Source organism: Carcharodon carcharias, chromosome 25 (assembly GCF_017639515.1).
Source record: "Carcharodon carcharias isolate sCarCar2 chromosome 25, sCarCar2.pri, whole genome shotgun sequence".
Lineage (NCBI taxonomy): Eukaryota > Metazoa > Chordata > Chondrichthyes > Lamniformes > Lamnidae > Carcharodon > Carcharodon carcharias.
Window position 1 is genome coordinate 381,735 of NC_054491.1, and position 25,168 is coordinate 406,902.

General features: G+C 41.9%; 1 protein-coding gene across 1 annotated transcript; it reads left to right on the forward strand.

Moving 5' to 3' along the window:
- The first annotated feature begins 19,566 nt into the window (after positions 1-19,566).
- Positions 19,567-24,571, forward strand: lim2.1 (lens intrinsic membrane protein 2.1). Its single transcript, XM_041174548.1, has 4 exons — positions 19,567-19,741; positions 21,653-21,802; positions 21,914-22,048; positions 24,510-24,571. The coding sequence occupies exons 1-4, from the start codon at positions 19,567-19,569 to the stop codon at positions 24,569-24,571; spliced, it is 522 nt and encodes a 173-aa protein (XP_041030482.1).
- Positions 24,572-25,168: the final 597 nt, after the last annotated feature.

The following is a 25,168-nucleotide window of genomic DNA, read 5'->3' on the forward strand; positions in this document are numbered from 1 at the left end:
TTGAAATATGCAGGACATTAGTGCAAAAAAAAAACTGACTGGAGTATACTAAGGGATTATATTATACATCAAGGGACAGCATAAAAATGTCATTTTTCAAACACCAAAGATCTGCCCAGCAGTTTATATACAACTCATACTTATTCTACAATAACTGTTTTACATGTAATATACTTACACTGTGCAAATAGCAATCATAGTCTACATATGAGTCTATGTATAACCATACTACAATATTTAAAGTGGAATTCTTATCTCTTATGGACTTTGAGAAGGCATTTGACACAGTGCCACACAACAGACTTGTGAGAAAAGTTATCGCTTATGGAATAAATGGGGCAGTAGCAACTTGGATACAAAATTGGCTGAAAAATAGGAAGCAGAAAGTAATGGTCAATGGATATTTTTCAGGCTGGAGGAAGGTTTGTAGTGGAGCTCCCCAGGAGTCGATATTTGGACCCATGCTTTTCCTGATATATATTAATAATCTGGATCTTGGTGTGCAGGGAACAATTTCAAAGTTTGCAAATGATACAAAGCTTGGGAGTGTTGTGAACTGTGAGGAGGATGGTGTGGAGCGTCAAGAGGACATAGACAAGTTGGTGGAGTGGGCAGATAGGTGGCAGATGAAGTTCAATGTGGAGAAGTGTGAGGTGATGCATTTTGGTAGAAAGAACATGGACAGACAATATAAAATAAGGGGTGAAATTTTGAAGGGAGCACAGGAGCAGAAAGACTTGAGTGTATATGTGCATAGAACATTGAAGGTGGCAGGACAGGTGGAGTGAGCGGTTAATAAAGCATATAGTATATTGGGCTTTATTAATAGGGCATAGAGTACAAGAGCAGGGAGGTTATGCTGAATTTATGTAAGACACTAGTTAGACCTCAGCTGGAATAGTGTGTACAGTTCCAGGCACCATATTACATGAGGTATGTGGACACATGGGAGAGAATGTAGAAGAGGCTTACAAGAATGGTTCCAAGGATGAGAAACTTCAGCTGTGAGGATAGATTGGAGAGGCTGGGACTGTTCTCCTTGGAGAGAAGGTGGCTGAGAGGAGATTTGACAGAGATGTTCAAAATCATGAGGGGGCTGGACAGAGTAAGATAGGGAGAAGCTGTTCCCACTCATAAAAGGATAAAGAACAAGATGGCGCAGATTTAAAGTGATTTGCAAAAGAAGCATGTGTGACTTGAGAATTTTTTTTTCACACAACGAGTGGTTCGGGTCTGGAATGCACTACCTGAAAGTGTGGTGGAGGCAGGTTCAATCAAGGTATTCGAGAGGACATTAGATAATTATTTGAATAGAAACAATGTGCAAGTTTATGGGCAATGGCACTAGATCATAATGCTCATTTGGAGATCTGGTGCAGACGTCATGGGCTAAATGGCCTCCTTTTGTGCTGTTAAGATTCTGTGATTCTGTAATCTCTAGAATATCTTGCCTGTTCTCAAGTAACAAATCATCTAAGTGCCAAAACTGTCCCAAGTTAACTGCATAAATCAATGAATGCCAGCATCAATAGCTTGGTCAATATTGCCATATACATCAGAAGGTTCAAGGTTCAAATCCTTGTGTTAGCTGAGTTAGTTGATGCTGCAATTGGGAGGCTATAATTGGCTACCGTACCCCCGGATTCAGGCTCTTAGTCTTATCACCTCTCTGATAATGCAGGGACTTCCACTGGAATGTCTATATATGTAGGCATTGACGAGGACATGGATTCCTAAAACAATGCTTGATCTAAGATTATGGGCAGTGTTATATGGATGATTATATGGATAGATTGGTTAAAGCACAGAAGGAGATGATTCGGCCTCTCATATCTGTACTGACTCTCTGAAGGACCAATTCATCCAGGCCCCTGCCTTCTCCCTGTAGCCCTGCATATTCTTCCTTTTTAGATAATAATCCAATTCCCTCTTGAATGCCTCAACTGAACCTGCCTCCACCACATTCTCGCTCATTCTCACTGCGTAAAAAAAAAGTTTTTTCTCATGTCACCATTGCTTCTTTTGCCAATTATCTTCAATTTGTGCCCAATGGTTCTCCATCCTTCTGCCAATGGGAACATTTCTCCCTGTCTATTCATACCCCTCATGATTTTGAATACCTCTATCAAATCTTCTCTCAACCTTCTCTTCTCCAAGTAAAACAGTCCCAACTTCTCCAATCTATCTACGTAACTGAAGTTCCTCATCCCTGGAACCATTCTCGTGAATCTTTTCTGCACCCTCTCTGTTGCTTTCACAGCACCTAGTTCTGGTGCTCAGAACTTGACACAATACTCGAATTGAGGCTGAACTAGTGTTTCTGACAGGATTAACATAACTTCCTGTGAATAGCAAGGCTCAGAAATTGGATCACACTGCATCTGTTTATCAGGAGTCAACAATTCAGCCCCCTAAACTGGTTCTGTCTTTCAGTTAGATTATGGCTGATCTGTACCTCAACTCCATTTTCCCACCTCTGCTCCAAATCCCTTGATATTCGTACCCAACAAAAATCTATTGATCTCAATCTTTAAAATCTCAATTAACCCAGATCCATAGCCTTTTGCTGAGGAAGTTCAGACTTCTGCCATCTTTTGAATGAAAAGTATGCTCATTTTGCCCCTAAATGGCCGAGATCTGATGCTAACATTATGCCCCTGTGTTCTGGATTCCTCCACTGAAGGAATGTATCCAAACAAATCCCTTTATCATTTTGAACACCTCAATTAGAATTTCCATCAATCTGATAAACTCAAGGCAACACAAGCCAAGTTCATGCCATCTATTCCCATAATTTAACATTTTAAGCCCAATAACATCTTAGATTAGGCATTGTCTTAGGAATCCATGGAATGCCTCAGAAGTATTTAAAGACCTGAATGCAATATTAAAATAAAGGTCCGACATCTGGCCAAGCAATACAACTGAGCAGAGGAAAGAAACATGGAATTAGAGCAGAAATTCAAAGAAAGATCCACAAAGGACAATGGAACCTTGTAGAGCAAATGGGAGTATTGGCTGGAATGTTCGAAGCATCAACCTACTCTGGGATGAATATGTGACAGCAATTTACACGGATCAGAGTAGGAGAAAAAAGTAATACCGCACATTCATATAGTGACTCGGTAAACTGAATTAGTTGAACAAAAGGTTGAAGAAGATGAACATATAAATCATAATAAGACAATTATAAAGATTATAAAGGCTTGGTTAAAAAAAATCACAAAAATGTGCTGTGCACAAGACTCACCATTAATGATTTCATAGGAGATTTATTGGTTTTCATCTAATATATTCAAATGTAAAAGTGTCAAGAGTACAAGAAAAGGGGAAAGGCAGCATCATTTCCTCTCCTGTTGGCTTCTTCTGACCTGGTGCTAGAAATTTACAAGCATCTGGCAATTCACAAATTTCTCTCATCAAAAACAATTAACCTGTAATTGTCCAAAGGATGTGGCTGTTTTACAATTTAAGTTTGAAACATTAAAAATAGCAGGAGTAGGTCATTCAGCCCTTCAAGCCTGCTCCACCATTCAATATGATCATGGCAGATCCTCTATCTCAATGCCATACTCCTGCTCTCTCCCCATACCCCTTACGCTTTTAGAGACCAGAAAGCTATCTAATTCCTTCTTAAATATATTCAGTGACTTGATTGCCACAGCCCTCTGTGGTAGAGAATTCCACAGGCTCACCACCCTCTGAGTGAAGAAGTTTCTCCTCATCTCAGTCCTAGATGGCCTACCCCATATCCTGAGATTATTACCCCTTGCTCTAGACCTCCACCCCCCAGCCAGAGGAAACATCATCCCTGCATCCAGTCTGTCCAGGCCTGTCAGAATTTTATATGAGACCCCCCCTCTCATTCTTCTAAACTCCAGTGAATGCAGGCCTAGTTGACCCAATCTCTCCTCATACTGCAATCCTTTCATCCCAGGAATCAGTCTAGTGAACCTTCACTGCACTCCTTCTATGGCAGGTATATCCTTTCTTAGGTAAGGAGACCAAAACTACACACAAGTCACCAGGTGTGGTCTCACCAAGGCCCTGTATAGCTGCAGTAAGACATCCTTGCTCCTATACTCAAGTCCTCATTTGCCTTCTTAACTGCTTGCTGCACCAATGCTTGTTTTCAGTGATTGGTGTACAAGGACACCCAGATCCCTTTGTACATCAACATTCCCCAATCTAGCACCATTTAAATAATACTCTTTCATTCTGTTTTTTCTACCAAAGTGGATAACTTCACACTTATCCACGTTATACTGCATCTGCCACATATTTGCACACTCACTCAACTTCCCTAAATCACCTCGAAGCCTCTTAACATCCTCCTCGCCACTCATCAGCAAACTTGAAAATATTACACTTGATTCCCTCATCCAAATCATTGACATATATTGTGAATAGCTGGAACCCAAACACTGAACCCTGCGGTACCCCACTAGTCACCACCTGCCATTCCAAAAAAGACCCATTTATTCCTACTCCCTGTTTCCTGTCTGCTAACCAATTCTCAATCCATGCCAATATATTACCCCAGTCCCACGTGCTTTAATTTCACACACTAACCTCTTATGTGGGATTTTATCAAAAGCTTTCTGTAAATCCAAATACACCACATCCACTGATTTACCCCTATCTATTCTGCTAGTTACATCCTCAAAAAACTCCAGTAGGTTTGTCAAACATGATTTCCCTTTCATAAATCCATGTTGATTTTATCTAATCCCATTGATATTTTCTAAGTGTCCTGTTATCACATCCTTTATTATAAACTCGAGCATTTTTCCTAACACTGATGTTAGGCTAACTGGTCTGTAATTCCCTGTTTATTCCCTGCCTCCTTTTTTAAACAGTGGGGTTATATTTGCCACCGTCCAATCTGCCGGGGCTGTTCCAGAATCTACAGAACTTTGGAAAATGACAACCAACGCATCCACTATTTCCATGGCCACCTCCCTTACTACCCTGGGATGTAGATTATCAGGCTCTGGGGATTTATCGGCTTTCAGTCCCATTACTTTCTCCAGCACTGTTTTTTAGTAATACTAATTTCCTTCATTTCCTCCTTCTCACTAGACCCTCGATTCCCTAGCATTTCTGGGAAGTTATTTGTGTCTTCCTCCTTGAAGACAGAACTAAAGTAGTTGTTTAATTGCTCTGCCATTTCCTTGTTCTCTATTATAAATTCTCCTGTTCCGGACTTACAGTTTGTCTTCACCAATCTTTTTTTCCTTACATACTTATTGAAGCTTTTACAGTTCTCTTTTACATTCCTTGCAAATTTACTCTCATACTCGATATTTCCCTTCTTAATCAATCTCTTGAGCCTCCTTTGCTGAATTCTAAACTGCTCCCAATCCTCAGGCTTGCTACTTTTTCTAGCAACTTTATATGACTCCTCTTTGGATCTAATACTATCTTTAATTTCTTTTGCTAGCCATGGTTGAGCCACTTTTCCTGTTGTGTTTTTGCGCCAGAAAGGATTATGCGACTGTTGCAATGCATACATTTGTTCCTTAAATATTAGCCATTGCCTATCCACCACCATGTCTTTTAATGCCCAATCTATCTTAGCCAACTCACACCTCATACCTTCGTAGCTTCCTTTGTTTAGAGTTAGGATCCTAGTTTTGGATTGGACTACTTCACTTTCCAACCTAAGGAAGAATTCTATCTTGCTATGGTCACTGCTCCCTAAAGGACCCCGCACAACAAGATTATTAATTAACCCCTTCTCATTGCACAAAACCAAATCTAGGATAGCCTATTCTCTAGTTGGTTCTTTTATGTACTGGTCTAAAAAGCCATCTTGTCCACTGAAAGAGATGGAAATGGGTAAAGGCACCACTTGTTGTGATTGAGGTGGCTGACTTTGCTCTATATATAAATTAAAGTTTGTTCTTTATTCAAGATTTTCTAACAATAGAAATGTTACGCAAATAATAATGTATTATTATAATGCTAAGGGTGGAGATGACTAACTAAGAAAACAATGGAATGAAGTAGAAATACAATGAGGTAGTACTATCAGCACAAAAACAGAATTACCTGGAAAAACTCAGCAGGTCTGGCAGCATCGGTAGAGAAGAAGAGTTGACGTTTCGAGTCCTCATGACCCTTCAACAGAACTAGGTGAATCCAAGGAAGGGGAGAAATATAAACTGGTTTAAGATGTGTGTGGGGGAGGCGGGGGGGTGGGGGGTGGAGGTGGTTGGGCAGACTATCATCCTGATAGTCGCCCAACCTTGGATGGCCCGCTTCTACCTCCTACCCAAAATCCACAAACAGAACTGTCCCGGTAGACCAATCGTGTCAGCTTGCTCCTGCCCCACAGAACTCATTTCTCGTTATCTTGATTCCCTTCTCTCTCCCCTTGTCCAGTCCCTTCCCACCTACATCCGTGATTCCTCTGACACCTTACGTCACATCAACAATTTCCAGTTCCCTGGCCCCAACCGCTTCCACTTCACCATGGACGTCCAATCCCTCTACACCTCCATCCCCCACCAGGATGGTCTGAAGGCCCTTAGCTTCTTCCTCGAACAGAGGCCCGAACAATCCCCATCCACCACTGCTCTCCTCCGTCTGGCTGAACTTGTTCTCACGCTGAACAATTTCTCCTTCAACTCCTCTCACTTCCTCCAAATAAAAGGTGTGGCTATGGGTACCCACATGGGCCCCAACTATAACAGAATTACCTGGAAAAACTCAGCAGGTCTGGCAGCATCGGCGGAGAAGAAAAGAGTTGACGTTTCGAGTCCTCATGACCCTTCGACAGAACTGTCGAAGGGTCATGAGGACTCGAAACGTCAACTCTTTTCTTCTCCGCCGATGCTGCCAGACCTGCTGAGTTTTTCCAGGTAATTCTGTTTTTGTTTTGGATTTCCAGCATCCGCAGTTTTTTTGTTTTTATCTCTGGGCCCCAACTATGCCTGTCTCTTTATGGGGTATGTGGAACATTCCTTGTTCCAGTCCTACTCCGGCCCCCTTCCACAACTCTTTCTCCGGTACATCGATGATTACTTCAGTGCTGCTTCATGCTCTCATCGGGACTTGAAAAAATGTATTAATTTTGCTTCCAATCTCCACCCCTCCATCATTTTCACGTGGTCCATCTCTGACAGTTCCCTTCCCTTCCTTGACCTCTCTGTCTCAATTTCTGGTGATAGACTGTCTATCAATATCCATTACAAGCCTACCGACTCCCACAGCTACCTTGACTACAGCTCCTCACACCTCGCTTCCTGTAAGGACTCCATCCCATTCTCTCAGTTCCTTCGCCTCCGTCGCATCTGTTCCGATGATGCTACCTTCAAAAACAGTTTCTCTGACATGTCCTCCTTCTTCCTTAACCGAGGTTTTCCACTCATGGTCGTTGACAGGGCCCTCAACCATGTCCGGCCAATCTCCTGTGCATCCACCCTCACGCCTTCTCCTCCCTCCCAGAAACATGATAGGGTCCCCCTTGTCCTCACTTATCACCCCACCAGCCTCCGCATTCAAAGGATCATCCTCCGTCATTTCCGCCAACTCCAGCATGATGCCACCACCAAACACATCTTCCCTTCACCCCCCTTGTCGGCATTCCGTAGGGATCATTCCCTCCGAGACACCCTGGTCCACTCCTCCATCACCCCCTACTCCTCAACCCCCACCTATGGCACCACCCCATGCCCATGGAAAAGATGTAACACCTGCCCCTTCACTTCCTCTCTCCTCACCGTCCAAGGGCCCAAACACTTCTTTCAAGTGAAGCAGCATTTCACTTGCATTTCCCCCAACTTAGTCTACTGTATTCGTTGCTCCCAAAGTGGTCTCCTCTACATTGGAGAGACCAAACGTAAACTGGGCGACCGCTTTGCAGAACACCTGCGGTCTGTCCGCAAGAATGACCCAAACCTCCCTGTCGCTTGCCATTTCAACACTCCACCCTGCTCTCTTGCCCACATGTCTGTCCTTGGCTTGCTGCATTGTTCCAGTGAAGCCCAACGCAAACTGGAGGAACAACACCTCATCTTCCGACTAGGCACTTTACAGCCTTCCAGACTGCATATTGAATTCAACAACTTTAGGTCTTGACCTCCCTCCTCCATCCCCACCCCCTTTCTGTTTCTTCCCCCTTCCTTTTGTTTTTTCCAATAAATTATATAGATTTTTCTTTTCCCACCTATTTCCATTATTTTAAAATATTTTAAAATCTTTTATGCTCCCCCCACCCCCACTCGAGCTATACCTTAATTCCCCAACCATCCATTCTTAATTAGCTCATTCGTTTAGATATATATCACCAACTTCAACACCTATGTGTTCTTTTGTTTTGTTGTCTGTGACATCTTTTGATGATCTGCTTCTATCACTGCTTGCTTGTCCCTACAACCACACCACCCCCCTCCACTTCTCTCCCCCAACCCAACCACCCCCCCCCCCACCCCCACACACACATCTTAAACTAGCTTATATTTCACCCCTTCCTTGGATTCACCTAGTTCTGTTGAAGGGTCATGAGGACTCGAAACATCAACTCTTTTCTTCTCTGCCAATGCTGCCAGACCTGCTGAGTTTTTCCAGGTAATTCTGTTTTTGTTTTGGATTTCCAGCATCCGTAGTTTTTTGTTTTTAGTACTATCAGCAGTGCATTGAAAATGCCACAGAGACAATCTTTCAGTACCAGGATATGAAAACTCAGCTGAAAGCTTAGTGACATACTTTAAATTTTTTCTAAAATTAATACACATGTTCTCAGGTCTTCTGGATAGTCAGAGACAAAACTACCACCCTAGATGCATTACAGGACTGCTCAGAAGTCCCAACCCTAGGACTCTGTGGGAATTGCTCAGGAAGTTTGAACTTCCGATGGACGATTCTCCTGCTCCCCAGGACCCTCCAAAAATGTCTCCAACTCTGAGTTAGAGTCAGAGACTTCAGACAGTTCCGACCAGAAAGGAAATGTTAAACAGAAAATCCTAGTCCAACCCCTGGGAAATTATAAAACAGACTCACCCCCCTGACTCCCACTTCAGCCTCACAACTACCTCACTGACCCACCAATCCTGCCCTGGCTTGACCTGACTACCCCCACCTCCTGATTCCCCACTGTCCCTTCCCCTAACCCCCTGACTGCCCCATGACCAGACCTGACCAGCACCCGACTCCCCCCTTGACTACCACCCTGACCTGACCTGACTAGCCCTCACCATGCAACTCCCTCCGTGGCCCTCCAACACCTGACCTGACAAACCCCCACTACCCAACTCCCCCCTGACTCCCGCCTCAACCTGACCTGACTCCCCACCACCTGACTCCCCCATGACTCCCTGACACCAGCCCTCAACCTGACCTGACTAACCCCGACACCCGCCTGACCCCAGCATGTGAATACTTACCAGAGTACAGCAGCTGGTGTCGTAAAAAGGGGACATGGTTTCTGCATGGATTCCCTTCACTGAAGTCTCCAAGGTTTCCTGTGCTGACTGAGTTCTGCAGGATTCTCCATGGGAGGAAAGTAGGTGTTACTTTTTTGTCTGAGCGGTGTTAAAACTAGGGGTTCCAACCCTGAGCAGTAGATTTGGGCCATTATATCTCAGTCTATTGAAATAGAACAATTTGAGGCAGCTCTCAAACCAAAGAAAAAGACCCTATTCACACATCCATAGTGAGGTTGATGGATTAATTCTTAACATGATGCCAGTAATGTTCAAAGCTGGTGTTCTGACTTCAACAGCTGAAAGCATTTTGTCAGCATTTAGGTATCACGTGCTTCTATCTAATCAACTCAACAAACCTATGCTACAAAGACAGCATGAGCTCAATTAAAGCTCTCTATACATTGTTGCTATATTGGAATTGCAATACAACATGGTCATTTTTAATGAGTGGGGGACTGAGCATAATATTGATTGCGGAACTAGCCAATTTTCTTTTTGATTTCGCTAGCTCAGACTGTGGGTTCGACATTACAAATTGACAACGGGCCAATGCACTTAGCACGGCACCACCTAGTGCTTTACTTTTTACTTTGTTAATTGGTTGACAGTGCCAGTGTTAAGGTTGCAGGGAATGAGAGCATCGATAATGCCTTTAAAACTATTAAGAACAGCAACATAATGAGACCAATCACAGACGCCAGCCACACTGCTCCCCATGAGTGCTACTTCTAGAATTCCACAAATAATAAGGATTAATGTGTCATAGTTTGAAAAGCAGTCTAGTACTAATGGTAAAATTGGTTCGCCATTGTAGTTATATAAATTAATGTCTACAATCACTTGCTCTTACAGTGCAACATAAATAGAACAAACACATTGGTATTTTCTGTACTATTTACTGACAGGTGAGTTATAGCTATCATTCTATATAAATATTGTATGAATGTTTCAATTATAATTCATGTTACAACTCCTGACCTCAAACTAAATCCCAGTATAATATAACTGCAGCACAATTTTTTTAAACGTCTGGCTGCCCTGTTGTTACAAGTGCAAAAATGTACAGTTCCTAGAATAGAATAGCAGGATCACACCTTCAACTACATGTGTAATAGCCTTCCAAATTGAAACCTAAGCTTCATCAATTCCTTCTAACCTAAACCTGAAACTTACTGCCTTGTTTATTATTTCCCAATAGAAAACAGAGTGCAACTCACACATCATCAGCTCTAATACCTGCTTATGGCTTTGGTGTCAGATTTTGTTTGATAGTGCTCCTGTGAAGCGCCTTAGGATGTTTTACTGTGTTAAGGCGCTATATAAATGCAAGCTTTTGGTATTATTGTTGTTGGAATCACTCCAGCCACTGTTGTCCACTACCCAGCACCTGGATCAAAAATATATGTAGAAAACACATTTCCCACAATTAGGAAAATATTCCTTTCCTTTAACTCTGAGTATGTAATTCACATACACAGGTCAAATTAAGTTGCATAGTGCACTGTTGCAGATTGTTTGCTTCTGTTTTAGATTATGTTTACAAAAGCTTTTTGCCTTTGATGGTAATTGATATTTTGTAGTATCAAATACCGGCTCCTTTTTAGGGGACTGCAGGCTTAGTAGGAATCAACTGTATTCACTAAACAGCTTTTTGTGCAGATTCTGATATATGCAGCCTCTCTTATCCCTGCTCATCTGCATACCTATTCAGCGAACAATTACTGCCCATTTGTCTCTTTACTGAAATACGAAACAAGGACATCTGTGCCCAATTACTGATGGTGTTATCAAAACATGCCAAAGTGCACATAATTTACCCAATTTGCCTCTTGTCTCTGTATTAATATAAATCTTTATGACCTTTATATGTACAGAATGAAATTTATCCATGAAACGGCATTGTGCAAACGCCTTAACAAAAACTTTACCAAAACGTTCCCAAAGTAATTGCCTAGACTGTGTAATCGCTGTGCAATTAAATTCAATGTCAATATTTTACCTACTGCATTTTGTCAGATTAATACATTAAACATGCACTAGGTACTTCAAGTGAGAGGTTATTGTTCAGGGTGTGCCTGACAGTAACAAGATACTAAGAAACAGCAGTATTCAGACTGATAACTTCACTTAAAAGGAGGATATTTAAATAGCAAAATGTTACCATTCAATCAGTTCTGTGATCTTTAATGTCTAAAGCACACAATTTTGCTGTCAACTGAGCTATCAGCTCTCAGTTGAAGTGAGGCATTGATTACTAAATGTCCTATTGTATTTCTACAAATCTCACTCTAAAAATAAAGACAGTTCCATTTGGTTAGATAGGTTTCCAATATCTCACATTTTTTTAAACTTTAATCACACTCAACATTTCCTGGATGTTAATTGTTCTGCTGCATCAATCATGGCTCTGTGATGTTTCTCTCCTCTCTGAGGCAGCAGGTTATGGGGTATAGTCTCACTCAGCGACTCAAACACAAAATCTGCACTGACACTCCAGCACAATACTGAGGGAGAACTGCATTGTCAGAGGTTCCATCTTTCAGTTGAGATGTTAAACTGAAACCTTGTCCGCCCTTTCAGAAGGGCAGGAAAGCTTCCATGGCACTATATGGACAAGTACAAGGGAGTTTCCCCTCCTCCACCACCACTCCTGGAGTCCTGGCCAGTATTTATCCTTCAGCCTACATCACTAAACATTATCTGGTCATGATCACGTAGCTGCTTTTGAGAGGTGGCTGTCGTCACAACAGTGGACAATTTCAAAGAATTTGCTGTAAAACACTTTTCGCTTCCTGAGGTTGTGTAATGTGCTGTTTACGTACAAGCCTGAATGCACAATGATCAATGCAGAAGCAATAGTACCTGGCTATTACTTTGCGGCTCATGATGCCCACGGAGATCTTAGAATCTTTCCCTTGTGATTGACTGTAAACATTCCCCAGACAAGCAGAAGTCAACTACGGTTACAACTTGGAGTTTAGACTCCAAAGTGTTTATATAAGCAGCGGGAGTGTCATGAAAAATGCTGTTACTGTGGCTATGAGCTACCTAAATGACGCCTCTGTTACAGATGCAAATAACCATACAATATATGGTCCATGTTTTAACAGTCTCGCATGGAGCACAAAGGTTTTTACTCCCACAAAGAGAGAGCAGGGTCTTTGCTTCCAACACGTTCACTTCTTACTCTCCAAAATGCTACTCGGCTCCATTGATGAAAATCACTCTCTTTCCTTCCACTCTCCAATTAGGATCTTTCTTTTTCTTTCAGCCCTTTACCTTGTTTTGTGCACTGCCCCTTCCTCGCATTTCAAGTGACACATTTCACTGGGGACTCTCAGGTGCACATAAAATGTCCTGTGGCGAATGTGAAGAAAATTCGTGAGTTCGCCTGAAGTCCTGGCCAATATTTATCACTTCAACAACATCACCATTGGATCGTTTGCTGTAGCAGCAGTTTGCGACAACAGTGGTCTTATGGGCTGTGAAATACTTTGCATGCTGAGTACAGGCAAGGTGCTAAATAAATCCAAGTTACCTCTGTTCCTCCCCGCTTATTTGACTTGCTCGCTATTTTCTCTCAACCTCACGAGGTTGTCTCTCCTTCCCGGTTCCTCTGCCTCTGCTCATTGCTCTACATTCTCTCTCTCTCTCTCTTTCTTACCTGGGTCAGGATGAAAATAAATAAGCGAAGTTGTCTGATAGCTCATCGGAACTTTGACCTTTAACATCAGAAATCAATTACGATACATAGATGTTCACTTTCTTTATATTGGGATCAATGCATCAGCTAAACCAAACCGAGTGGGGGGCGATAGAAATTGTGAAGTAGAGCATATTTTTATTGAATGTGGTTGCGAAGTTATTTTCATTATTCACCAGTTAGAAAGAAATAGGCCTGAATCTTCCGAGCAAGCGCAAATATTTTCTCGACCCGTCGCTGCTGTACATTTCTTCCCGGATCTTCCGAACCCTGCTATCAAACAAATGCGCAGCGCAGCGTCTCCCCGGGGGACTCCGACGTAACGGAGTAGAGTCGGGAGGGGGGGCGGAGAGAGGACGGCACTGGCTGCCGTTTTCTGCCTAATAAGTTTAAGGGTCCAGTCCGAGTGTGGGGCAGTGAATGGGTGGATGAGGTGGGTTTGTGGGTGAATGGTTTGGTGGGTTATATTAGACTTTCCATACACTTAGGATGGATTTAGGCTCGGGCTTGGGCTGGACACACTGTTTGCCCTTCTGAGATTTAACTGTTTGAAGCTCCAGGAATGACAAGGCTCTTTTCTGAGACTGTTCAGCCATTCTTTTGTTCTGCAGTATATTTCTGGCGCTGGTTTATTATTATCTTGTTTTGTATAAAAGCGTTCGTTTTTTTGTTCTAACAGCACATAATGTTCATGTGGAAGCCAACCTCACTGAATATTGTTCACTGATTCATTGGAGAGCCAACTATAATTGAAACACTTCCAATAAATCAGCGGCCCAGACTGAGAAAAAGCGGAACCTGCATAAAGAGGTTTTTTTAAATATCTGTCATGAGAACAGCAGGTCCATGTTCATTATGCAGCAAGATTTGGACAACATTGAGGGTTGGGCTGATAAGTGGTAAGTTACATTCGCACCATAGAAGTGCCAGGTGATGACCATCTCCAACAAGAGAGAATCTAACCATAACCCCTTAACTTTCATTGGTATTTTCATCACTGAAGCCTCCTCTATCAACATCCTGGAGATCACCATTGACCAGAAACTGAACTGGATTAGCAATAGAAATACTGTGGCTACAAGAGTAGGTTAGAGGCTGGGAATTCTGCAGTGAGTACCTCACTTGCTGACTCCCCAAAGCCTGTCCATCTTCTATGAGGCACAAGTCAGGAGTGCAATGGGATACTCTCTACATGCCTGGATGAGCGCAGCTCCAACATCACTCAAGAAGCTTGACACCTTCCAGGACAAAGCTGCCCATTTGATTGACACCCCATCCATCACCTTGAGCATTCATTCCCTCGACCACCAACACACAGTGGCAGCAGTGTGTGTACCGCCCATAAGATGCACTGCAGCAATTCACCAAAGCTCCTTAGCACCTTCCAAATCCACAATCTATACTGCCTCAAAAGACATGGGCAGCAGATGCATGGGAACATCAGAACCTACGTGTTCCCCTCCAAGCCACAAACCATCCTGAATTGGAACTATATCGCCGTTCCTTCTGTCGCTGGGTCAAAATCCTGGACCTCCCTCCCTAACTGCACTATGGGTGATCCTACACCACATGGACTACAGTGGTGTAAGAAGATGGTTCACCATCCTCTTCTCAAGGGCAATTAGGGATGGGTAATAAATGCTGGCCTAGCCAATGATACTCACATCCTGTGAAAGGATAACAATAAAGAACAATCTTAAGAGGCAGTTGACAAGTTCAAATTAGAGATGGAGTTGGTCTTGCAGCACCACAATTACAGTACTTAATGGTTAAAATAAAAAGAGATGGCGTGCTATAATGCTAGGGAGATCAGCAGGCTCCAGAGCCATACTCCTCACATCCGTCATTTTGTCACTAACCATATAACCAGGTCCTTGTAATGACTGTAGAGGAACAGGTTGCACAGACTCTGAGTCACCACAGCGCTAGTTTCAAACCTGTGCCTCCTGCTGTAAACAGTTCATGCAGCCAGAAGGGTGGTGCTGCCATCCTCGGTGAAGGTCACTACCTCAATATATTTTTGCCACCAGCTCCTTCCAGGCTAACAGAATGATTGTCTCTATTAGTGGCCAAGGTGCTATCCACACATGTATCACATGGGTGATTGATGCATAGACCAGCATGACCAATGTTTGCTTCTTCATTCCCACTAGACAGCAATAGCAGCCTGATATGGTGAACTAATGCTGCTGCTTTGTTACATTACCCAAAGTAGATGGGTTTATTGACTACAGCCATGTTGTCATTAATGTGTGTTAGTAACCACCAGGCATCATGTAAGTAGCCTATCATATAATAATCTTATGTGTGAATTTCTTTCAAGGTTTCTTATGCGAAGAGTGCCAGTTGTACATGGCATCTTGAATGTGTGCCCTTCTGGAGTACAGGTATGCATTCTGATAAGACCACAAACCAAAATCTCCTTCAGGTGGACATAAAAGATCCTTTAGAACTGTTTTGAAGAAGAGTAGAGGGGTTCTCCCTCGTGTCCTAGCTGATATTTATCCCTCAATAAAAACTCTAAGACAGATTATCTCAATATTATCACATTGCTGTCTGTGGGAGCTTGCTGTGCACAATTTGACTGCTGCATTTCCTGTCAAGGCAATAGAAAGACCTCAAAAGTCCTTCATTAGCTGCAAAGTGATTTGGGACATCTGAGAGAGGTGCGATACCAAGTTCTTTCCTTCTTTCTATGCATTATAAGCATTGACAAAGCTCTACAGTTGTGTGTGGGGTTGGGATGAGCCAGCAGCAAATGTGAAAAATTGATACAACAGTTTATGACATGCATATTTGAATCATCTACCCAGTATGTCGTACTGCCGGGTAGTGTTACCTTGACAGCCTTCTTACAGTGCATAATTTTCCTTCCAGATCACGCAAATAGAGTAGAAGGCATTGCTCCTGGCTGAAAATTACTGCCATGAATGCTGCATTGCATTTGTGTAAGCAGCAACAATCTATTCCCCATACTTGCTGGCCATCTTGCTTTAAATATCATCAATATTAAGTACACCTCTTCTTTTAGGCAAGCTTCTGGTGTCAGGTTCCATATGGACCAGGCGCTCACCAGCCATTCATTGGGGATGGCACTGGAAAATCCTATGAATTCAGCCCTGTGAGAAGTCAATGAGCATTATGTTCACTGTGTTCTCATCTTATTGCTTTTGTACTGGAAAATATAACCTATCATTTACTCAGTAAATAAACAAAATCTGTTGATTAGAACATTTTCACATGATTTTACAAAATGGCGCCAAGGGCATTATTTCCAAAGTGTGTACTTGATTTTATCTGCAATTAGACAATGATCCAGTTTGAATGGAAACTGTCCCCGTCATCAGCTTATTTAATGCACATGGTCCAAATTCTCAATGTCTGTGTATGTTCAGCAAATTCCTGCCTTCACAAACCCAGCTCTAGCTAATCGCCTGTTTTATGGCCACTTATTGTAGGAAACACAATGGTTTCATGTGATGCATTTCTGCCTTTTTTTTAGCTACACTGACAAAACACTCTGCTGAGAAGTTACTCTGCAAATCTGCCCCCTCTGGGTTTGTGGGATGTGGCTGGGCTGTTGTAGAATTGTATCAGAGACTGGCTCAACTCAAACTGCAGTTTAAAAGGTAGGAGTTATTTCATATATTTTCTAATCAAGTTAGCAGATAAGATTATTTTGGCTTTTTTAGTAAAATCTGAGTTATATTTTAATTTTTCAATTACGTTAAACATCAGTCATTAGAGGCAAAGCAAAGTACCTTTTTAAAGTGGGATTTAAAAGAGATTATAAGGGAGTATTTCTTTTGTCCGGTACAATCAACACTGTGAAAACTCAAATGTGACACTGAGGCAAGGTATGAATAACACAGAGTGATAGTATTGCAAGAACAGCCTGAATTGCAATTTGGAGCATTATATCAACACTAATTGTATAAATCATGTCACTAACTCCACAAGTAATTGTTAGAAAAATATCTTTCCTTCATTCACCCTATATTATATCTTATTTGGAGTCTGTTCTATTCAGTGTTCAAAATGTGGAAATGTATTTCTAACTTTGCAACAAACCACAATCAGCTTTATAATGACCTTGTTAATTGTTCATTTCTACACTCGTGTCTAGCTCTTTCAAGCCATTCATTCAATAGGTTTCAGTCTTTAATTACCCTATTATTGAAAAAATTTCTGCACAGCATTTTTAAAAAGATATTACAGCATATTTGCTAGATCCTGGTCTTCAGAAAAAAAGTTAATATTAATATTCGTATCCCAAAGAATGATGGATCAGAACATCACATGGACACTACCATCATCTCCACTATCACTATCATTGAAAATATTCACATCACTTTCACCATCACCTTCAGTGCACTCACATCTCCACCATCTTTATCAGCATCTCCACATTGACTACAATTGCCACGTACATATCTCCACCATGAATGTAGTCTTTGCCATCACTGCTCCCTCCACTCCAGCTCTACACCAGCTAACCACCATTGCTATGTCTCCAATACTTCCACTAATAGTTGATATTTTACAAACATATTCTGGCATATGTTATCACATATCTGGCTGCCTGCTCTCCACAAAGGAAGCACTAACATCCTATGTTGCTGATAAAGATGAAATATTAGATATTAAATGGATTTGTGCTATATATTGTGATGTACGTTTATTTTAACCTCACCTGGTTAGGAAGCATGTGTATTCTGTTAGTGTTGGGTACATCAAATTACACTTTGTTGTGGTGCCGCTGCCCCCCCCCCCCCCCCCCGCCATGCTTCAGTAGTCGGCTAATGCTCATTTGTCAAGTGCTCATATAAATAATAACCCATTAGTAAGTTACAGGGGCTGTGGGTGCTCGAAACACTATACTGAGTATAAAGCAACATCTCCAAGAAAGGAAATAAAAGATTTCTAAAATGCAAAATAGTTGATTAACATGTGAGGAATCAGGAATTTGGCACAAAAAAGCCCTCCCTCCCTGCAATTCCACTCTGTCCTCAGTGGCTCTTTAAATTCCACTGGGCAGTGTATAATGAGTGAATTTTCCATCTGCCATTTCAATGAGGCTAGCCCTTAATTACACCCTTTACTCACTTTAAAGTTCTTGGCAGAATTCTCAATGATTCCCACTGAGAAAAAGCAAATAAGGAAATCCAAACCCTTACTATAGAAAGTTACATGTATTCATGGTTTTGTCAGCAATTTGGGAGAATAAGATGTGAAGAAGGTTTAGGTCAATTCATTCCATGGCCTCCACTCTGCCATTGGAGTATAGGGCTGCCCCAGCCAGCTGGCTGACTGTTCATGGAGGCAGTTTCTGCAATATGCTTATGGACATAATGAGTGAAATTTAATACCCTCCCTCCAGGTGAGTTTGGAGGTTGGGGGGGGTGCATTTAATTGGGTGGGTGGGTGGCAGGGTTGGCAGGTGGGGACCACTCTGCCTTCCCACCTCTTTCCTGATAAAGTGTGGGGTGGGAAGGCTTGTGATGGACTATACCCACCCTGCTGCCAATTGAGGCCCTGAAGTGGGGCAGTCACCATGCGGGGAGCCCAAAAAGCAAACCCTATTGAGGATTCTTGCTGACTCCCAGAAAGGGTTCAAAGGCATTCAATGCCTGATTGAGGGGACCTGGCATCAGGATAGGTGGATGGAACCATTGAAAGCCACCCCTTGCCCTTGCTGCTGAACCCCTCCCCAATCTCCCACAAACCAACCCCATGACTTCCATCTTGCCTTCACTTACCGGAAGCCTGGGTCCCGATCTGGTGGGTGCATTACTGGTAGCTACCACCACTCCCCCGGTGGCACTACCTGCAATGCACAGCAGCAGGCCTCTGACTGGCCAGCAGCTCTCACAGGGGTAAGGTGTTGGCCCCTGGGGTCCGTGATTCCAGGGAAGGCCCACTGCTGGCCACTTAAGTGCCTGAGAGGCATTTAATTTGAAGGGCCTACCCCAAAGAAGGCAATGCAGGGATTCTCACTGGCTCTCCAGCTGGTGGGCGAAACCCACATCACCTGTATTCAAAACAGCCCATAGCAGCTATGCAAATTACTCCATCCCTGCACTTTCGAACAAGGTTTGAGGGCCGACACCAACTCCAATTTCCCACATTTATGCAAGTGAAGCAGGGTCTAAGAATTTCAGCATGTCCTTTGAGAGTTGCAGAAAGCAATCAGGATGTGAAGGGTTAGCCTTTGTTTCATTGAGAGCAGATGGATAATGTTCTAAAAAGCCTCAAGAAACACAACTTTTCACTGCAATAAAGTAACTGGGCACAAAAAGGAATTTGCCTTGTGTACAATTGTTGGTTTGTTCTTGTTTTGAGAAATTGAAGTAACCAAAAGGATCTAAGATGAATAATAATCTGTACCTTTCTTACATATTTCCTCTTATAGGTTGTATCTCTAACAGCAAGATGTACAGTTTTATGGGAGGAGGCTTGTTCTGCGCTGGTGTGGGCAATATCCTACTAATTGTTTCCACGGCAACAGATTACTGGATGCAATACCGCCACTCTGGCAGTTTTATGCACCAGGGACTCTGGAGATATTGTCTGCCAGGAAAATGCTATCTACACACTGACAGTGTTGGTAAGGAGATCAAAAGCAGACATGAGTGGAGTTCATAGTGAATGAACACAACAACCTAGGACTGTAATAAGTGTAATTCTTAAATTTAGTGAGAATTTGAGCATAAGTAGGATAATCATTGAATGTTACTAGCAGATATTAGAGATTTTGTTTATATATAAAAAATGGCAGTGGGGATGCAGGGGTACTTCCCTTTCAAAAAGATGGGAGTTTTTAGAAGGTGATTGTTCTTGTGATTTATGATGGCACAATTACACCTCCCCTGGTTGATAAAGGCTCCAACACAAAGTGATTGCCAAGTTCAGCTCCAAGGTTCTGCTGATCATAGATGAGGCAGTAATTGGGGTTATTTTTTTAAAATTGTTTCAAAAGCAGTCACTGAGTAGGAGTGAATTTAAAGAGATATAGAAAGCTCACAGATGTACAACAAAACAATATATGAACATAAAAAGAGGACTAGAAGATGCCAGCTGGTGCAGCAAGCCCATTGAATCAGACATGGTGCCACCACGTAGAGATTGTGCTCAAAAGGCATACAGAGAAATGTTTAATATGCAGAAAAGATAGTTGAAGACAAGCAAAAAGGTACAGAGAGAAAAGAGAAAGTGTGTGAGAGAGAGGGTGAGTCAAAAGGGTACAAGGCAAGGACAGGGGGGAGGCAGAAGAATGTCAAAAGAAGAAGACAAGACATGAAGAGAAATAACTTAAAATATCTTATAAACAACACCACAAGGATTAATTGGTGTGATAAATATAAATATCTGTAAATGCATAGTGTCCTTTTCCAAGATATCCCAATGTTCAATCGCCAATTTTAGAGACACAGCCATTGGCAACAAAAACACAATCAGTTGTATCTTCATGACATCTGCAAAATATCTGCACAGAAACAAAATCAAATTATGGTGGGAACATATTGAGTGATAAACAGGGAGTAACCCTTCATCAGAAATGGGTTCCATTCAAAACAACACCCTTTCTTTCCTGACCAACCTATTCCACATTTCTCACCATTTCTTGATTCACATATTTTCCTTTCCCTCTTAATACATCTGACCTTCCTGACCATTTACATTCTCAGCTTAGCCTTTGAATTTGAGTAGTTCTTTGGATAAAAGGGTGTATTTTGAAATAGTGAGAACTGTCTCTCTATTCAGTATTGGGTTAGCGTGTCTTTAGTTCGTCAGAATGAATTAATTCTACTGCAGATTGAAACAGCTTTAATCACCAAAGAATAGAAAACACTATAGAAAAAAATCACATTAAATTCAACACTTAGCTTGTGAATATTTGTCCAGCAGACAATAGTCACTTTAATTTATTTTTACAACTTAATATTTGAGAAGTGGCTAGTTCCATTAATGAATCAGAGTAAATTGCTATTTGCCCACATTGATGATATTCCTGATAATACAGAAAATGCTGGAAATACTCTGCAGGTTAGACAGCATCTGTGGAGAGAAACAGAGTTAACATTTCAGGTTAATGACCCTTCCAATGTTTACAGCCCAGATTAAACAATCACTTTCTCACAAATGGCGCGTTCTGCAATCCAAGACATTTAATTTTCTATCAAAATAAATGCAGCAAGTTAAAGCACTGGTGTTATCAGGTCTGTCTTATTTGCATTATCTCTCCTGTGAGAGGCGCACAATAGCATTAATTTGGTAATATTGCTAATATTGTCAGCAACTGTCATCAGTTTACTTGAGGCTTGGGTGAGGAAAGAAAAGGCAACCATATTCAATGGATGTATATTGCAGTCAAAGTGACGATAAAATGCTTTATTTATTTCTCATTTTTCTGATGTAGTCTTTTTCCACTAGTTACAATGGAATTTAAATTGACTTTGTTCTAATGTATATTGATAAATAACTGATACTACCCGTTGTTTTTCCTCACTTATTCCAGCGTATTGGGATGCCACACGAGCATTCATGATCCTGTCCCTACTGGCAGGCATCATTGGCATCATCATTGGCATCATGGCATTTATGCAGTACTCTTCCTTCAACAAAGTTGATAAAACGTTCGCTGCAGGCATTTTGTACTTTATCTCATGTAAGTAATGTAAATGATTTCAAGCATCATCACAGGCCATGATGTCATTCACTCTTTCCAGTTCGTCTTAACTTTTATTCTTGCTATGCCTCTTCTCTTTTCATTTGGTAGGTTTGTTTGTGTTGCTGGCCATGGCCATTTATACAGCAGTCACAGTAAACTATTATGGTAAGCGGTATGGCCATTGGCGCTTCTCCTGGTCCTATATCGTTGGATGGGTGGCCGTGGTGCTCAACTTCTTTGCAGGTAGGACATTATGTTATACAAGAGAAGAATTCCTTTACAGTCTTAAATTTATCAAGAATTTGCACCTAAGATTTTGCTTCACTCCTCTGTACAACCTGCATTACAATGGAGTATCGAAAGCAAATTTACCCTCCACTGAAAGTGCTAGGTCATAATTCTGCATTACAGCTGCATTCTTTTGCTACTTATTCTCATGTCTGATCCACAATGTGAGTGTTGGCATATTATTTTGCCAGGGAGGGGATACCATAGCTGAGCCTAATCTTCTTTGGGCCAAACTTTTCATGCAGCCAAATGTACTGCTGGACAGAAATCGGAGGTGGGAGCTCTGGCTGGTTCTTCTCTCCCAACCTAAGGACATGAGATCGTACGCCATGCCAGCTGAGATCAGTTAACTTGACAATGACCAGGGATTAAAGCTATAGGCTTCCTGAAGTATAAGGCTCAGTTCTGTACTGGGCACACATAGGACCTATCAGAAGAGCTTCAAAAGTAAACTTTTTAGACAAAAGGATTCTCAGTAACAGATCTCTTTTTAAGAACAGGTACAAAGAAATCATTCTAACATAAGTCTTCTCTCCGCTTCAGCTACTTTTTAAAGTATCCTTTGTTAAACAGTAGGCATTGGTGAGTACAGAAAGGCAGTAACAATAATATAAATATGGTGATGGGGCATTTTATTGCTTTCTAACTTTGAGAATCTGATTAGCAGCCAACAGGATGGTTTGTACAAATATGTTAAATCCATGCACATTCAGCTCTGCTTCACTTCTTAAGAAAAACTGAAATGAAGTTAGAGATTTCCTTTCTCAATGGTACTGACAGTCTGTGCAAAGGATTGTCAGATATAAAAGCTGTGATAATTTCACTCAGTTATGACTGAAAGAGATCTGGGAAGTGCCAGTGAACAGAATGGAGTGGTCTCAGAGTTGGGTTATAAAAGAATGGAGTGGTCTCAGAGTTGGGTTATAAAAGAATGGAGTGGTCTCAGAGTTGGGTTATAAAAGAATGGAGTGGTCTCAGAGTTGGGTTATAAAAGAATGGAGTGGTCTCAGAGTTGGGTTATAAAAGAATGGAGTGGTCTCAGAGTTGGGTTATAAAAGAATGGAGTGGTCTCAGAGTTGGGTTATAAAAGAATGGAGTGGTCTCAGAGTTGGGTTATAAAAGAATGGAGTGGTCTCAGAGTTGGGTTATAAAAGAATGGAGTGGTCTCAGAGTTGGGTTATAAAAGAATGGAGTGGTCTCAGAGTTGGGTTATAAAAGAATGGAGTGGTCTCAGAGTTGGGTTATAAAAGAATGGAGTGGTCTCAGAGTTGGGTTATAACCTACAACTTTCTTCCTTGCTGTCATCAGAGGTCCTTTTGCAAAATATCTTGATTTCTTTACGCATTGTTTGACTCTCCCCAGTACTCTAATGCTTGTTTTAATCAGGCATCTTCGATACACATTTGAGCCAAATGTTCTTCTGAAATACATTAATAAACCCATTGATTTTTGATAACAACTGCAGGTGTTTTCATAATAATTGTCAGATCATTTTCAAATTCATTGGGCTGAATTTTGTCACTTACCTGGAAGTCCCACTGCCAGGACAAAAAGTGAGATACAACCCCACAGAGGCAGGTGATGGGACCTTGATAGCATATTGCTGGTGGTGGCCAACTAAGAATGGCAGCCCACCTCCTGCTCCCACTCCAACCTCCCCCCCCCACCCCCAACAACCCCCCCCCTCCCCACCACCCCTCCCCAAGACCTACCAGACCAATCACAGGCCTAGCAGCTCAGCATCCCCATCAGTGCCACTGCTAGTGGTGACCATTGCTGAGTCTGCAGCTCCAGGAAGAGGTAGTAGATTTCCATGGAGAAGTCAGGGTCTGGCAACCAGCTGCAACAATAGAGGGGGCAATGGGTCATGGAGCAGTATTGTGCTGTTGCCCGGTGGGTAACCATTTCCACGGGAGGCCTTTGTGGGCCATCAAAGAGGGCCTCCAAAACTCACTGGGAGGCCTTCAGAGTTTACTTGGCAGCCTCCCCAAATGGCAGTAGGATCTTCTGACGCACGAAAAATGCCCGTAGATGAGGGAAGGGCTCTCAATTGGACACTTGAGTGGCTGCTTAGTGGTTACTCAGTAGGGCCACTGAGTGGGTGGCTGAGCTACCACATCTCCTGCCACTGGCAATCTCGCATGGCGGGGGAAGATGTCGGGTTCCCCTACCAGTGCCTCCTCTCACCGTTTTTCCAGCCCATCACCAAAAGCCAGTTAAATTCAGCCTGTTGAATTCAGTTTCATAACTTGTTATGGTGAACTCATGACCCCTGCACTGGGGTCTTGCATCATAACTACTTTGCTGCTGTGGCAAATTGTACCTGTTTTTGGGTTGTCATTGTATCATTTCACAATTGCACGTTTTGCTGTGCTGATTTGATGGCAGAACACAAATGTATTCATTTCTTTCCTAGGTATCTTCTTCATGTGTGCCTATCGTATGCATGAGAGTCCACAAAGCTCAAATTCTCGCTAATACTCAAGACTATATCGAAAGAAATGGAATTAAACAATGCGCCATTATGATGCAAGGAGCCCCATATTATGAAGTGGTATTTTTTCCTTCTCCTTAGCTAGCCAGTGAAACATAGACAGAAGTTAAATAAATTGTAGCTATGTTTTCAGGACTTGGCTGTAGATTTTCTTATTACAGCTTTTGAGAAATGAAGTTTTAACAAGGCATGAAGGTGCTGTCCCATAATTTAAAGAATGTTGTGTAAATTTCTCCATGAAGTAAAAGCAAAATGGAGAAAAAGTAACCCAGTTCCAATGTTGTGTACAAGAAAAATATCTATTTACTAACTCATTTTAATATATTGGAAATGGCAAAACACTGAAACTAAATCAAATTCATTGCTCTCACTTTGTTTTACTTAATAAAAGTTCCTTGAACATCTACTAACATTAAGCAAACATAATCTTCTACTGTACTGTTATTAAATCATACTTGTGAATGTTATTTTTATATATGATCATTCTAAGGGTGCAGGCACACTAGTAAGTTCTGCATTTATTGCCCATTGCTAGTTGCCCTGCCAAGGTGGCATAGTGATTTGACATAACTGAATGACAT

Bases quoted from the DNA above. Each gene is read 5' to 3' on its own strand.
- lim2.1 (XM_041174548.1), top strand. From the start codon at position 19,567: ATGTACAGTTTTATGGGAGGAGGCTTGTTCTGCGCTGGTGTGGGCAAT. The intron at 21,803-21,913 runs GTAAGTAATGTA...TTCATTTGGTAG, and splicing joins CATTTTGTACTTTATCTCAT to GTTTGTTTGTGTTGCTGGCC. The intron at 22,049-24,509 runs GTAGGACATTAT...TTTCTTTCCTAG, and splicing joins GGTGCTCAACTTCTTTGCAG to GTATCTTCTTCATGTGTGCC.